The following is a 15,225-nucleotide window of genomic DNA, read 5'->3' as shown; positions in this document are numbered from 1 at the left end:
GACAGCTTGTTATAATATAGCCAGTACCTGAGATTAATGCTGGGGGTACACTAGACTATAAGACTATATGTCATCCGATCCGGCAGATCGGAGTGACATATCGGGCACATCGTGTAGTGTGTACCCACTATGTCGCTGAAGATGTGCGCTCCCGCGGGTCGTCAGCGACAGGCCATGCAAGCTGATGCCTGCTCCCCTGCCGGGTCTCATATGTACCGAGGTCGGGCTGGGTACACATCATCTACTGTGTACCCAGCCGTGTATTAGTGTCATAAAGTCACCCAGATGGTATTATCTTGGTATAATGCTGTGTACTACATTAATGGACTATGTGGGGACATGATCGGGTGGTTGCCCTGGTGATAGAATTGTATACAGTGGGCATAAAATGTACCTGAATACTGTACCATGCACACCAAACATATACTTTTTTCAGCATATATCTACTATATATTTATCCTGTATATTTTTCTGGAACAAGGGGCAATGGTTTGGTGTCATGGAATTTCTGGCTAAAAGTAAAACAACATGCCGCAAGTAACATGTAAAAAAAGATAATTTTTCAAATGGACAACTTTTTGTGATATTCGCCTGTCTCTTTTTTGACTTGCATCTCCCCGTTGCTATTTCCTTAGCAATAGTGTCTCTGCATCCAAAAAGTCTACTTCAAATTGCATCCATCTATCGTACAGAAAGCTGTGTTGTATGTTATCTTGTATATAAAAGTCAATTTTGTACCATTTTTCTTAAGAGGACCTCTTTGAGAATATGAAAGCTTGGGGCGTATTAGCATGCTGGAGTGTTATGCTGGGTACACACTGGCCGATGTATTGGGCGATCAATTGATCGGCCAATATATCGTGTCCATGTCGGCCAGTGTGTACAGACGATATGTCTGTGAATGACGTCGTTCACAGACATATCACATCGGCTGTGCTGCACAGCCGATGTGATATGTCTGCAGAAATATCTGTCCATTGGCAAGTGTGTACTGGCGATGCTAAAGCAGCAGCCGGAGCAGTCTCCTATTCCAAAGGGGGGGGGGGGGGGGGGGGGCGATCACGCTGATCGCGCCCCCCATTGGCTGTGCGCCGGGCTGAGGGGCACACAGCACCCTCCTCCCCAGCACCGCAAATGATTTTTTGTTTATTTGCCCCCAGGCCGGCCCGACCCGCTACAGCATGCAGGTAATGGTTGTTCAGTGTGTATGAACGACCATCATCTGCAGATATATCTGCAGATCACTCGATCTGCAGATATATCACTATAGTGTGGACCAACCTTAAGGTTGAGCACAGATTCTAGGATTAGATAAGAAAACCACTAAAAGACTTTTAAAATTAAAATTGCAGTGTTGTCATCCGCTGTGCATTAAAAATAAGGGTGTAGTATTGACTTAATCAAGCAATGAAATAAAATCAGATATGAAACATAGTTAAGTAAAGAATTTTAGGCGGAGCGGAAAATATGTTGACCTTGATCTCAGCAATTCTACTGTAATGAAGAAAGTTCCATAAACATTTACCTGGGGTGCAGTTCGCTGCATCCAGCACACGAACACCTGTTATATACAGCACAAGCCATTATTGGAGACATTTGTCATAGCAGTCAGTGGTAACTGTAATAACAGGTGCTGTTGGTAGGAGAAGTTAACTCCAGGCAAACCACATTTCTATTACCTTTGTCCTTAGAATTAAAAACTTGTATCTTACCTTTTACTTGTTCAGCGCACAGCACTCTAGCTTTCTCTCTCATTATTTTAGGAATAAGGACATCTTTTTCTACGTGCCGCAAGGCAGGCTCCTCTGCAGGGAAATAAGACCTACTTTAACAAACTATTAACCACTAATTACTGCACAATTACATTACTTTTGTAAAGATGTAGGTATAGATCTTTGGCATTGGGTATACAATAACTATATAGGAAAAGTTTGAGAAGTATTGGTGTATTTATTTAAATCAGTGAAAAATAACAGGACGAAGACAGAAATGAGAACAAGCAAAGCTTAAGACTTTTCATTATTCTATCATTGAGGAGGAACCAATTTTCACCTTCTTTACTGACTGAATTTATTAGGCTTTATTTTGCTTTAAGACTCTTGCATGCTCATAATGTGCTAGCACAGAATAATGATATGAATGTGCACACCATAAATACCTAGTGACTAAATGACTTTGAAACAAAAGGATTTGCCACTAAAGCTCAAAGGTTCCTGAATACAAATCAGTCACAAAATGTGGACTTTGTTAACGCTTCCTTCACAAATAAAGGGAAAATTGTATTATATATATATATATATATATATATATATATTGTCCTGCAAAAAGGGCTGCACTCAGTGTCTGATTCCAAAATCTGTGGGGTGCTCCATTAAAGACACTAGGTCCAATGTGTAACAAGCATACTTATGGGCACTCACCGTTCAGTAAAAAAAATTATTTATTTGCTCATGGGTACATATTCGCAGTCGACATTTCGGACCCCAAAGGTCCTTTGTCAAGACAACACAACCTCCACAAAGCTACCACCAAGGAAAGGTAGCTTTGTGGAGGTTGTGTTGTCTAGACAAAGGACCATTGGGGTCCGAAACGTCGACTGCGAATATGTACCCATGAGCAAATAAATTATTCTTCCTACTGAACGGTGAGTGCCCATAAGTATGTTTGTTTATATATATATATATATATATATATATATATACACATACACACACACATACATACATATATACACACACTATTATGTGCCTGCAAGTAGAGAATATGTTCACATCGCTTTTCAATACATGTTAATCATGTAGAACTAATTTTATATATTAATTTAATAATGTTTGCACTGTAGAATCTATTATATCAATTTGACTGCAAAAACAAATTGAAATACTAACTACTACTGAAGAAGCATCTCTGATAGGTGGTTAGGCAAGGATCATAAAAAAAAACTATGGTTTTCAAAATTAATATTTCAGCATACTATATGTTTTTAATATATGTTTAAAACAACAAGACCACAGATTAATTAGAAAGTATATTTTTAGATTTCCACGGATATCAGGACCATCTCTCCATTGACAATACTAGCAAACAGTAAGCAGTGTAGCAGCACTCAATGTCAAGCAGCTGCTGCAATAGCTAATATAAAATACTGGGATATAACATGTAAATATAGTTTTATCCGAAAAGTAGTAACAGTTACAATGTCGGCAGTAACAATGTGGACAACATAATGCAGATGAGATACTAAAGCCGATTAAAACATTTTAACAATGACGCTATTTTAGCTTTAAACATGATGATTTACCATCACGTTTAAAGATAAAATTGCCGACACAGTTAAAATGCTTCATTTATCATTAGTAGTTCATCTGTATTATGCTGTCCACATTGTAACTGCCGATGAAACATTCCAAAACTATTTTATAATTTTAAAAATGAGGGCTTAAACTACATCTTGAATGGAGTGCACAAAAATATTTAATGCTAGCACAATGATTTTCTATTGTGCATAAGCCAAGGGGACATTAATTGCTACATTTTGCCATCAGTATCAAAATGGAGCTATTCACTGCAAGGCTAGCCATGACTATGGGATATTAGATCACTGTGTGGTAGATGAAGAGAATAGTAAACACTCTAAATAATTTTAGAACACGTTGGATGTAGAGATTAGGGGCCTAATTCAGCAGTGCACGTTAGCTACTAAGACGGAGGCGTGTCGGCTGACGGAGATTTCCTGGTCTCTTCCTCGCAGCTGCGACGGCCGGCTGCGTGACCCCATGGGTCACCTTAAACGGCCGGCTGATGGTCCGCAGAGTATCAGATGCTGCAATGGACAACGCAGCTCGCATACGTAATGCAGCAGGAAGCATGATGCCTCCTGTGCATTACCGTATCTGCACAGACGGAATAGCAGCTATTCTGTCTGACGCTGAATCAGGCCCTAGGTTAACACCACAATCTTCTCTTATAACTTTGACATAAGTCTATCTGCTCAGGTAATGTTTGTGACCAGTGTGGTATGGCAAGTCGACATTCAGAATCTCGACATTCAGCATGTCGACAGGTTATGAATGTCAATAGTCAGAATGTTGACAAGGACTCTCAGATGACATTCGAAATTATCGACATAGTTAAAATGTCAACATGTTCATTATATTGACATTTAACATGTTGACACCAGAATGTCAACATACAGTTTTTGTTGCTTATTTTAGCCTAACCCTAAACCTACCCCTAAAAATAAAACTTGTAAATCGACATTTCTAGTGTCGACATGTCAGCATTTTAACCATGTCGACAAGATAAACATGAAATTTTAACTATGTTGACACTATGAACATGTCAAAATTTTCGAATGTCGACATATTGGTTGTCACCCTAAAATCCATGTTGACATTCTGACCGGATCACATTTGCGACATCTCTCCCGCCTCTATTCACCTTCACACATCAAGTTACTGTCTCTATAACATGCAGCCAGATCCTTACACAGTCACATAAGCGGACAGGTCTACAGGTTGTTCTATTTCATCCACTTCAAAACAGGATACACACGGGCAAGCGGCAGGTGAAAAATGATAATAAAAAGGTGCTAAAAACTAGTCAAAGTTGTCTTAAATATATTAGACATTTGTATAATAAATAGTATCTGCGTCTATAACTAGTAAATAATGTAAACGGAATTTGGGGCCGACTGACACCTCTTGGTTGGCTAAACTATCAGCTACCTTGTGTGAACTTTTTTGTCATCTAGCGTTCTCGCTAGGCTGTTTCAGCGGGGCGCCGCGCCCTGCCCTATTTCTGAAGGGCAGAAAGCACCCTGCCCTCCAGTGCGGTGCCCCGCTGAGACAGCCTGCGGGTTCCGTCTCCACCCACGGGTCACAGTGCGCCCGGCAAAAATTCACTGTGACCGCAGGGCTTGGGGGCTGCCCGGCATGTCCTTAAGTGCCGGGCACGCCCCCAGGAGTGACGAATAGGGGATGCGTCATAAAGACAAACCCCCTTTTCTTTGGCCACGCTCCCTTTTCGGGAGCGTGCAGAAGTGCCCTATCTCTAGGTCCGGCGCCCTGCCTGCTGCCGGACCTAGAGTGAACACTATCATCCCTGAATTGACACAGCTAAAACGTAAATCTGAATAGGCCAACCTAAGTAACATTACCTAATTTCTCTCTATGGAACACAATTACTAAGTGCAGAGTAACCTTTTGTACATGAAATGGCTCATGATGAGCTGGACAGAATTTGCGTCATAGGGCCGTATTCAATTAGAGGCGAAAAGCCGTAATAGGCTAAAAAGTTTTGCCTATTGCCGCTTTTTGCCTGTTCGAAACTTATCTCCAAATCAATTTCCTGGTGGAATTCGCCTAAGCGGAAACACGATGCAATGTAATAGGCGAAAAAGTGTCTAATAAGAATAGCAGGTGAAAAGAAGTGCAAAATCTTTATTTTGGGGTGCAAACATTGGGAAACGACCCAGAACTCTTGGCACAGTCCCCCAAACAAATCTGGGAAAAAGAAACAAGTGATGGGACAAGCATAAAAACTAGCGAAATAGATGTTTTGGGGGTCTGCAAGGATGGGTCAGGTGCTTTTAGGATTGCAGGTGCATGCCGCAGGTGCGTTTTTAATGGTTTTTTTTTTAAAAAGTTCACTTTAGAGACATAAAAATATGCTAGCACCCATTTTCAAGGACCCCAAATTTGACTGGTGTTTTCACCAAAAAATACTTACTTTATGCCATTCTTCACCACTTATGCAGAGACGCTAATAAGAAACAATTTAAACAACTTAAGTACACCATACACTTCTATTAGGGCTAATAGTACACATCTACATTGATTCCCTATGTTAGTGCATCTTTTTTGGCGGTACAGACTGATTTCCCCACTTCTGATAGTACTTTTTGCCTGTTCCGCATTCGCCACTGTCAGTTTTCTCATGTTTAGGAATTAAATAGGGCGAAAAGCGGGGACGCGTACGAAAAGTTTTCGCCTCTGAAATAGGCGAAGTAGGCGGAAAGTCCGACAGGCGAAACTTGTCCGACTTTTCGCCTCTAATTGAATACGGCACTAAGGGGGTCATTCAGACCCACTCGCAAGCGGCAGTACGCTCGCAAGTGGGTCAATGTTTCCCATGGCGCATGCGCACGACGGAGGGAGCTGATTGTCGATGTTGATTGACAGCACGCCCCTTTTGTGGGCGTGCCTGCCAGACGGAGGCGTTCCCATGGGAACGCCTACCGTCTGAAGCCGGCCCCACTGACATCACTAGTGATATCAGTGGGAGTGATTTTGGCTCTGATAGAGGCAAAATCACTCCAGGGCTTGTGGCAGGGAGACCCTACCGAAGGGTCTCCGTCGCAAGTCCGATGGTCGCGATGGTCAAGACCATCGCGACCATCTTTTTGGACCCTCGCATATGCTGTGGGTGGTGACCCACAGCTATACGAGCGTCCAGGAGGATGCTCCATTTTAATGGAGGAGGGCCCTGATTCAGAGCGAGCACTCTGGTCAGAGTGTCCGGCTCTGAATCAGGCCCTAAGTCGGAAGTGCAAAAAATGCACCCTAGGAAGAGATGCCTTTTGCTTAGCTTGCAGAGCTGGCCATGTCACCAGATATTCATACATAATTTAGCTCATTTCTGACCAGTATTATTAATACAAATAGTAAAGTCACATTAACCACGTAAAAAAGAAATTAGAACAAGACGCAGACAAAATAAAAGTACTACGTTCACATTAATACAATCATCTGATGCCTTCCCCTTAAAACATGAATTGGGAATCTTTGATTGACACTGAGACAATCAAAAAAGCTACTGATTGTCATCATCACCATTTAACATTTGCACCAAGGAGTCGAGCACCCGCAAATCACTTGCCTCCTAACAGGCGCACGTGTCTTTCTTGTGGTCAGCATGGGCCATGTTTTGCTTAAACATTGTATTTTGCCCATGCTTACACACTCCCTCCAAACCCTGATCCACCCCTCTAGCACAGGATTCTTAAGCGCAAAATGTGTCCATGTCACCTCACCATAGGGACAGATGTGTAAGTATTTTATAAGTGCATTGTAGGAAAAAAACGCATGAAAAAAAGTGTGAATTTAATTTATGTCCAATTTTATATGAGCCCCAGAATGAGCAGGATAAGGCACGTGTCATCATCCTGCAAGTAAAGTCCAATAACTGGTTATTTTCAGTGTACAGAGGGACTTTATATAACTACTCATCAATGGTGATTCTCACCGCTGGCAAAGACAGACAGTCCTTACAATTCAATGAAAGGAGAAATTTTACAGTTAAAAGATACAACAGATAATAAAGACTTAATTAACACATAACTTTTACAAGTAAATCTAAGCCTACCTAGCTTAGTTACACGGTGACCCAGATCCATTAATTTACATAAAGTGTGGAGTCAGCACAACTCTTCTAATGTAAGGTTGTTCAAACTCATATGTATACAGAAACTTATTTATTGCCTACTGTACATGCTTCTAAACAGCTAGTGTAAATAAAAAATTGATTTATTTACTAGTTAAAACGTGTTGATTAGTACAGCTTGAAAACACTAATCATTGTTTATTCATGAGGTACAAAAAAGTTAAAAATGATCAGTACATATTGTATATCAACAAAAACATGGAAATATAAATTTATGAAATATCAGTCTGGATTTGCAAAATAGTAACACTTCATAAAGGGCACGTGCCGAATGCGAGTGCGTTTGCTGGTGGATCTTACAGATTTCAGCATACTGCGCATGCCCAGTAGAAAGAAATCAGTAGCTGTCCATGCACCAAATCAGGCATACGTACAGAGGGGAGGTAGTCAGCATCCCGGCAGATCGGAAGCCGACAGTGAAAATACCAGTGCAGTGGGATCCCGGCTCCAGAATCATGACCGCCGGCATCCCAAAAGGTAAGTATCAGGGGTGAGGGGGAGGATTAGCTTTAGGGTTAAGGGTTAGGTTTATGCACTAAGGAAGAGGTCTAGGCTGCAGGGAGGGGGAGGTTAGGTTCAGGCACTGGAGAGGGAGGGTTAGGGTTAGCGTTAGAGGCATCCCGACAACATTAGGTAAGTACCCTGTCGGCATTCTGACCACCGGCATCGCATACCCAACTCCGTACAGAGATGAAGTATGGATGGAATGATCGGGCCACTGTTTTCACTCTCTAATCTGTGATCGGGCTGAGCAACAAAATATGTGCCACCACACTTCCCCACATACCCCTGCATTTTGTACACAGATGTCAGACTTCAGTACCCATTGACAATAATGTTTCTAGCCGTGCACTGTTCTGTATTTTTTTCTGTGTAGCTGGATGGGGCAGCTGCACTCATGCTGCAGATACTTATGGCTCCTCATCTTTGGGAGGCAGAGTTGGGCACAGGGCGACGGTGGGGAGCCGGTGACAGGGAGTAGGAGGTGGGGAGCCGGTGACAGGGAGTAGGAGGTGGGGAGCCGGTGACAGGGAGTAGGAGGTGGGGAGCCGGTGACAGGGAGTAGGAGGTGGGGAGCCGGTGACAGGAGGAGCAAGCAGGGACAGAAGGGGCTGGGTGCCAGGTATTAGATGTGGAGGAAGTCAACGTACAGGTGGAGGTGGAGGGGGAGCTAGGGACCACAGGAGTAAGCAGGGACAGGAGAAGGGGCTGGGTGGGTACTAGATGTGGAGAGGAGGCGGGGATTAGAGGCAGAAAGCCGGGAACTGCTGGGGCCAGGCGCGCTGCAGTACTCTCCATCCTCATTCACAGCACTATTGTCACTCTGCCCCCCTATCCAGCCTGCTGCAGGCTTCTGCTTCTCCATGCGAGTCTTATCTCCGCCTCCAAACAGCAGGAAAGCGGCAGTGAATTAATTACCTTCAGCACCCCCAGACCCTGTTTGAATTATTAGCAACATCGCCACCGCTGCGCATTGTAGTCAAACCTCTACCGCACCTAACTAACCCCCAACCGCTACCGCACTACCGCGGCGCTACCCGCTATACACTCACCTGTCCAAGGGTGTGCAGACACACGTGCAGTGTCTTGCGTTGTCCGTGGTGCCTTCTGTATACCGGCCGCAGTCTTCACTCCGGGGGGGGGGGCCCGGTCGCAGTCTTCACTCCGGGGGGGCAGCCGCAGTCTTCACTCTGGCGATAGTTAACACGCCGGGCAGTCCACACCAGTCCTCACGTATGAGCTACTGCTAGCTCCACCCCCTGTTCTAGTTCTCCCTGCAGCTGGGCCGGCTGATACATCAATCATCTAACCAGGAGCCACAGGATTGGCTGGCAGTGGCGGAGCGCGTCCTCGAGACCCTCTCATTTTTAAAAAGTGAGTCTCCGGTCCTCCTTAGTGGATAAACTATGCGCTATAGCTAGTTACACCCCCACAGTGGCTGACCTTATGCATAGGCCCCTGTCACTGCATTCTCAGGTGGGCCCTTCATTCCCAGACACTGTATCCATCAGATTAGACCTGTCCTAAAAGATATTCTTCACAAAACCTGAGTACTTATATTCTAAATTCTGAAAGGAGTATTTAACAATACCCTCCATATAGCTGGAGCTGGAAAATGGTCTGGACAACTGAGATTGGCAGTGCTGGTAGAATATAGTGAATTCTGGAGGTATAAGGTAGGCAGTGTAGTGTCTCTTGGTATCATGAGATAAGCATTGCAAATGCAAGGCCTGATTCAGAGGTATACGCACTGCCGATGTCGGACGTAGTGGAGCGGTATTTTGCTACTGCGCATCCATTTAAGTTGCACCATGCATGCGTCTCGATTGTGTCCGCACAGAGGCCCTGATTCAGAGCCGGACGCTCTGAAAGAGCACTCGCTCTGAATCAAGGCGTTTTTATTTTTTTTTGGAGCGGCCTCCTGGCTGCTCGCATAGCTGTGGGTGACCACCCACAGCTATTGCGAGCGGCCAGGATGATGGTCGCGATGGTCCAGACCATCGGGCTTGCGACGAGACCCTTGTGGTAGGGTCTCGTGGCCGCAAGCCCCAGAGAGCTCCTGGCTCTAATAGAGCCGGAAGCTCTCCCACTGACATCACTGGTGAAGTCAGTGGGGCCGCCCACAAATGGCAGGCGTTCGCATGGGAACGCCTCCGTTTGTGAAGCCACCCCCACGTAACGCCTCCAAAACGGTGCGAGCTGTCGATCAAAATCGACAGCCGCCTCCTTTTGGTGCGAGACCCGGAGCGACCGTTACTAGCCGGGTCTCACGCATGCGCACGTCGGAGCCGGCTCCGGCATGCGCAGTGGCCTAACATCGACCCACTCTATGCGCTCGCGAGCGGGTCTGAATCAGGCCCAGAGTCTCAGAGTACTTTCAGATGTATGCAGGGAGAATTGTATTGAAAATGTAGTGGGTGTTCCTGGGCAGTGACAGGGAAGTGTCTGAACTCACACATGAAGATGGTCCGTCATATGGGCACATTATGGGAGTGTCACAGGCGTATTGCTGACAGAGATTCCATACACAGGCGCTCAACTGCCCACATCGAAGACCATACACGGATGCAGAAATGCTTCTGCATCCACCTCTGAATCAAGTCCATTATGTGGTATGACTTGAAGCCTATGCTAAATGAGCTTGGCTTAATAAATTGAGCTTCATTGGTGTCATATGCCGGTCTTTTGGGTTGTATAATTATTTCCACATTATAAGCAGGACAATCACTTGTTTACGTCTCCATTGCTTAATTCCTCTGCCCCAATTAATTGTTAGGTATAGCATGCTCATTTAGATCCCCTGATGCACATAGCCTGCAAATTTCCTTTTGCAAAGTTGCTTGATCCCAACACTTAGCAACCAGCTTACTGAGAAATGTGTGTAGGCCTGTATTATAAATATATCAATTATTACAACATGCATTAACATAAAAGGTATTTCAAATTATTTACAGTAAATTTGGATTTCAATGTACACAGTTCAAAAGACAGATGTGTCTAATATTTTGTGAACATTTTTATTTGTTTAAACATGTAGGCGACTACTCATGCAGTATAACTGAATATTATTCTAATATAAGAAGTTATATTGGGGCACATTTATCAATATTATTTTTACTAAAACAGTAATCGCAAAATACACGATATAATAGCTCATTTTAAAGTGAGTGGGTCCTGCAGGCGAGTCGCTGACCTGTGTGCGGCAGTACGGCATAGTAGCCAATAACAAACCTACAGTGCTGCAGTGTGCCTTAGACAAAGATGGAGGCGCATGGCCTGTGCCCAAATCCAACATGGCGACGCAGTGCCGGAAGTGTGGTGCCGGATGGGGGCTGGCCTAAACCTGTGTGGGCTGAAAGCGCCTGATCTCCGTCTCAGTCGGGAGCTTCGTGGCTGCCCGGCAGTGCCCACAGGAACACGATCATGAGTGGGAGAGGAAGCGTTGCAGTGCTCAGCCTGACCATGCCCAGCAGCCCCACACTGGGTAATGCAGTGTTCATTCTAGCACCCTGCACCTGTCACAACCCGTGCAGTTCCTCTTTCCTGCCTGAGGTGTTGCTCTCTTCTCTGGTGCTTCTAGCACACTCTGGTCTATCTCAGCAGCTTGTTGCATTAGCTGAGTGTGTTAGAATCACCAGAGTAGAGAGCGACAGAGGGCCCTGCTCGTAAGAGCTTACATTCTAAAGTGGAGGGGCAGAAACAGATGGGGTAGGAAAAAGCATGTAGCAGCAAGTTAACATGAGAGCTGTTACAGAGAGCTGTTACAGAGATTGCCATATTGCAGTTGCACACAAGCCATTTACTTTGAATGAGTCTATAAGACAATTCCGGAGAGTGAGAGTGACACACGTGTATCATAACATTCAAGGTAACTGTATAAAGTCATATTTTGCCTCATTTTAAAAGCACTCAATGGGCTCGATTCAATTCAGCACGATGCTGGATACCCCCGGGAGGGAGCTCCCGGAGCTATTCAATCACTGCGCTGTTTGATCTGTTAGTTGCCAGTTAAGTTGGAGAATGCTGGTTCTCACAACTTAACATGTGTGTTTATTCGCAAGAACCGGCATTCTCCGACTAAAGTGCCAGGATAACAGCTGCGCGGCTGGCACTCTTGTCGGATTTTTCCTCGCACCCTCAGGGGGGGTGCAAGAAGAAATCTTTTAGTCGGACCAAACAGCGAAGTGGATTGAATAGCTGCGGGGGCTCCGTCCTGGGTTTATTAAGCATTGCGCTGAATTGAATCGAGACCAATATGATTTCTTATGGTGGGTACACACTGAGTGATGTGTACCCAGCCGATATGTCGGCACAACAGGCCTTCATATCGGATCCTGATTACACCTTAGAACGAGGTAATGAACGACGGACCAATCCATCATTCCGCCCTTCATTACCTGCAACGAAGCCACTTGTGATATTGTCCAGTTGGATATTGTCCAGTTGGATGTGCAGCACGGCCGACTTCCGCAGGAGTGCACATATTGGCCATTCCGATTCGGCTGTTAACGAGATATCATGCCGACATCACTACATTGTGTACCCGGCTTTAAAATTGCAATAATATTGTTATACCACATTAGAAGCTGCCTACATCTCAAAACGAGTGAAAATGTTCACGATGTATTAAAGGCACATCTGTATACTGTACTATAATAAACAGACATAGATATTAGGCTGATGTGCCTGCAGCAGATTACACTTATTAAGAATGCATAGTGCGGGGCCTAGACCGTGGATACCCAGCCCTGCAAGCTGTGTTACTACTCATACCCGACCAGACTACAAGGAAGCATGAACATTTTCTCCACGTATATTATCTCCACTTACACGCTAAGCACTGTGGGGATCAAAGCTTACCGGCTGTGCCAGGATCCATGGCATGGACTGTATATTATATCTATGCTATAACAGCCCGAGCGTGCACATGCACCATAGTAACCTTCCTGGGGTCGTGACTCGGACGCTCCGCCCCGGTGCGTGCTGGGACTTTTGCTTCCGGGGGACATGGCTGGCTGCTGGGTAGTATTGTGTTGGTCAGGTGCCTGTCAGGGGTGGAGGCGAGGACAATGGCCGGCTATAGTAGTGTGCTGGCCATTGATGTCCTGTGCATGTACGCCGGAGCCCGCCGCCAGCTTCTCTCTCTGCCAGGGAAACGAAAGGGTTGTTCTAAAGATATACAGTAGCTCAACAACTAGTGTTATATAATAGGATACATTGACTGCAGTTATCTAAAGTGCACATGTCTATACTGTATTTATGTTACAAGTATCCTATCATTTATACAGTAATTTGCCCAGTGTGGGACATTGTGATGGATTATACGGTTTGTTACTGGGTGGCAGTCAAGCACCGTAGTACTGAGACCAGTGATACCTATTGATACCTTTGCAGATGTGCATTCTGTTCTTTAGGGCACAATTTAGCTGCGTTTGCACTACATCTTATGCGGCCCGTACAATGTGCGATTTTATGCACGTTGTGGATGATTTCGATCAATTGTGCACATCGTGTGTTGTACGTTTACGATGCTGACGTGTGTCCCCACCATCGTTTAGCTGAATCGTAGATCTTACGGAAAAACCGTAACATTGCGATCTATCGTGTAGGATGTGATACATTTGCATTTCGGGATCGTATGTACAATCGTGTACACCATTTTACCACATCGTATTGAGAATTTCAAGGGAAATCGTACAACACATCGTTACATATCTAAATCGCACCGTGTATGGCCACTTTTACAATATATTCCGAAGCAGATTGGAATGATGTACAGTATCGCGCACATCGTATAGTGTGTATGCCCGATCATGACGGTCATTCATTGCATATTCCTATTTTCTACAAACTGCACTGTGGCACCCTGGGGTGCCTTGGGACACTTGCAGGAGTGCCTCAGGTTGGTGGTCCAGCACCAAATCAAATTTTCTTCAGGGTCCACAGTGAGACCTTGGGGTGTAGGTGATGGAACTGAATCCGGGCACCACGTAGTTAAAAGCTTTCAACTCCCAGGATGCATTGGTCCAATCTCCCTATACCCCGCCTCTGAGCCAGAGGCACCTCAGTTTCGTTGTTACCCGGCCGGAGTCGGGTCACCATTATGCAGGGGGGCTGCTTAGTCAGCCCTTAAGCTATTATTTTTATGATTTGATTTTTTTTATCTTTTCTTCAACTAGAGCGTGCAGCGGCAGACTGTCCGAGGGACGTCTGCGCTGCCGCTCTGTCACCCCTCCGGTGCTGCAATGCCAGTACCGATCTGGGGGATCTCAGCAGGCATTCCGGGGTCAAGCGCTAGCTAGGGCCCCCGGAGAGGACCCAGACTGTAACCGGACTTTAGGGGATAGGTAAGGCAGGTCACCGGGTGTTAAGGCAGTCGATACCTCCAGTCTCGGGACAGACCGGAGGTGACTGAGTGTGGACGTAGGCTCCAGCCATTGCGATCCACTAGACCACCAGGGACATTTTGGTGTGGGAAACCAGTGTTCCAAGGGTTAATAATCAGCCAGAGGGGACAGCTTCCCAGGTTAAGCGGCTCCTCAGCTCAGGGCGCCTTTTCTCTAAGGTCTGGCTTCTCTGAGCTGTTCTCTGGCCACTCCCCCTCTGAGGTCTCCAGCGGCCATTTTCTTCATGGGTCAGTCGCAGCTCTCCCAGAACAGAGCCGGTCCCCCTACATACCTCGTCCCAAGATCAGCATATGTAGCACTATTGCCTACCAGACACTGAGGGCCTGATTCAGACCCGCTCGCAAGCGGGTCGGTGGTGCCCTAGTGTACATGCGCATGATGGAGGGAGCTCCGCCGTGCGCATGTGCGAGACCCGCATAGCGACGGCCAGCCGTCGCTATGGGTCTCGCACCAAAGGGGGCGTGCTGTCGATGGTGAGTGACAGCACGCCCCCTTTGGTGGGCGTGCCGGGGGCGTTGCTGCCCAGACGGAGGCGTTCCCATGGGAACGCCTACCGTCTGGGTCCGGCCCCACTGACATCACTAGTGATGTCAGTGGGAGTGCTTTTGGCTCTGAGAGCAAAAAGCACTCCAGGGCTTGCGGCAACGAGACCCTACCGTAGGGTCTCGTCGCAAACCCGATAGTATCGCGACCATCTTTTTGGCCGCTCGCATAAGCTGTGTGTGGTCACCCACAGCTATGCGAGCGGCCAGGAGGCCGCTCCAATTTTAGGTAGGAGGGCCCTGATTCAGAGCGAGCGCTGTAGTTGAGTGTAGTGCTAATTTGCAGTAATTCCAGCATTGTATGTAACTTGTGCTAGCGTTGCCTGTCTGCG

The 15,225-nt window shown here is 45.9% G+C and overlaps 1 protein-coding gene across 3 annotated transcripts in view; it reads right to left on the bottom strand.

Annotated features, from left to right (window-relative positions):
- CMC1 (C-X9-C motif containing 1) overlaps positions 1–12,986 on the bottom strand; it is a 61,416-nt gene extending 48,430 nt beyond the window's left edge. The window contains exons 1-2 of one of the 3 annotated variants that reach the window (XM_088462756.1): positions 12,775–12,973; positions 1,713–1,805 (exon numbers count right to left, since the gene is read on the bottom strand). In XM_088462756.1, coding sequence (XP_088318882.1) covers positions 1,713–1,755 — 43 coding nt within the window. In that variant the 5' untranslated portion in view covers positions 1,756–1,805; positions 12,775–12,973. Of the gene's footprint in view, positions 1–1,712; positions 1,806–12,774 lie in introns of all 3 variants that reach the window. The other 2 variants (XM_088462755.1, XM_088462757.1) reach the window with 2 other exon arrangements.
- Between the last annotated feature and the right edge of the window lie 2,239 nt (positions 12,987–15,225).

Source organism: Taudactylus pleione, unplaced genomic scaffold, assembly GCF_031769625.1.
Source record: "Taudactylus pleione unplaced genomic scaffold, aTauple2 ptg000053l, whole genome shotgun sequence".
In the NCBI taxonomy this organism is placed as follows: Eukaryota; Metazoa; Chordata; class Amphibia; order Anura; family Myobatrachidae; genus Taudactylus; species Taudactylus pleione.
Note: the sequence above shows the minus strand (reverse complement) of the source record. Positions and strands in the feature narration are given on the sequence as shown.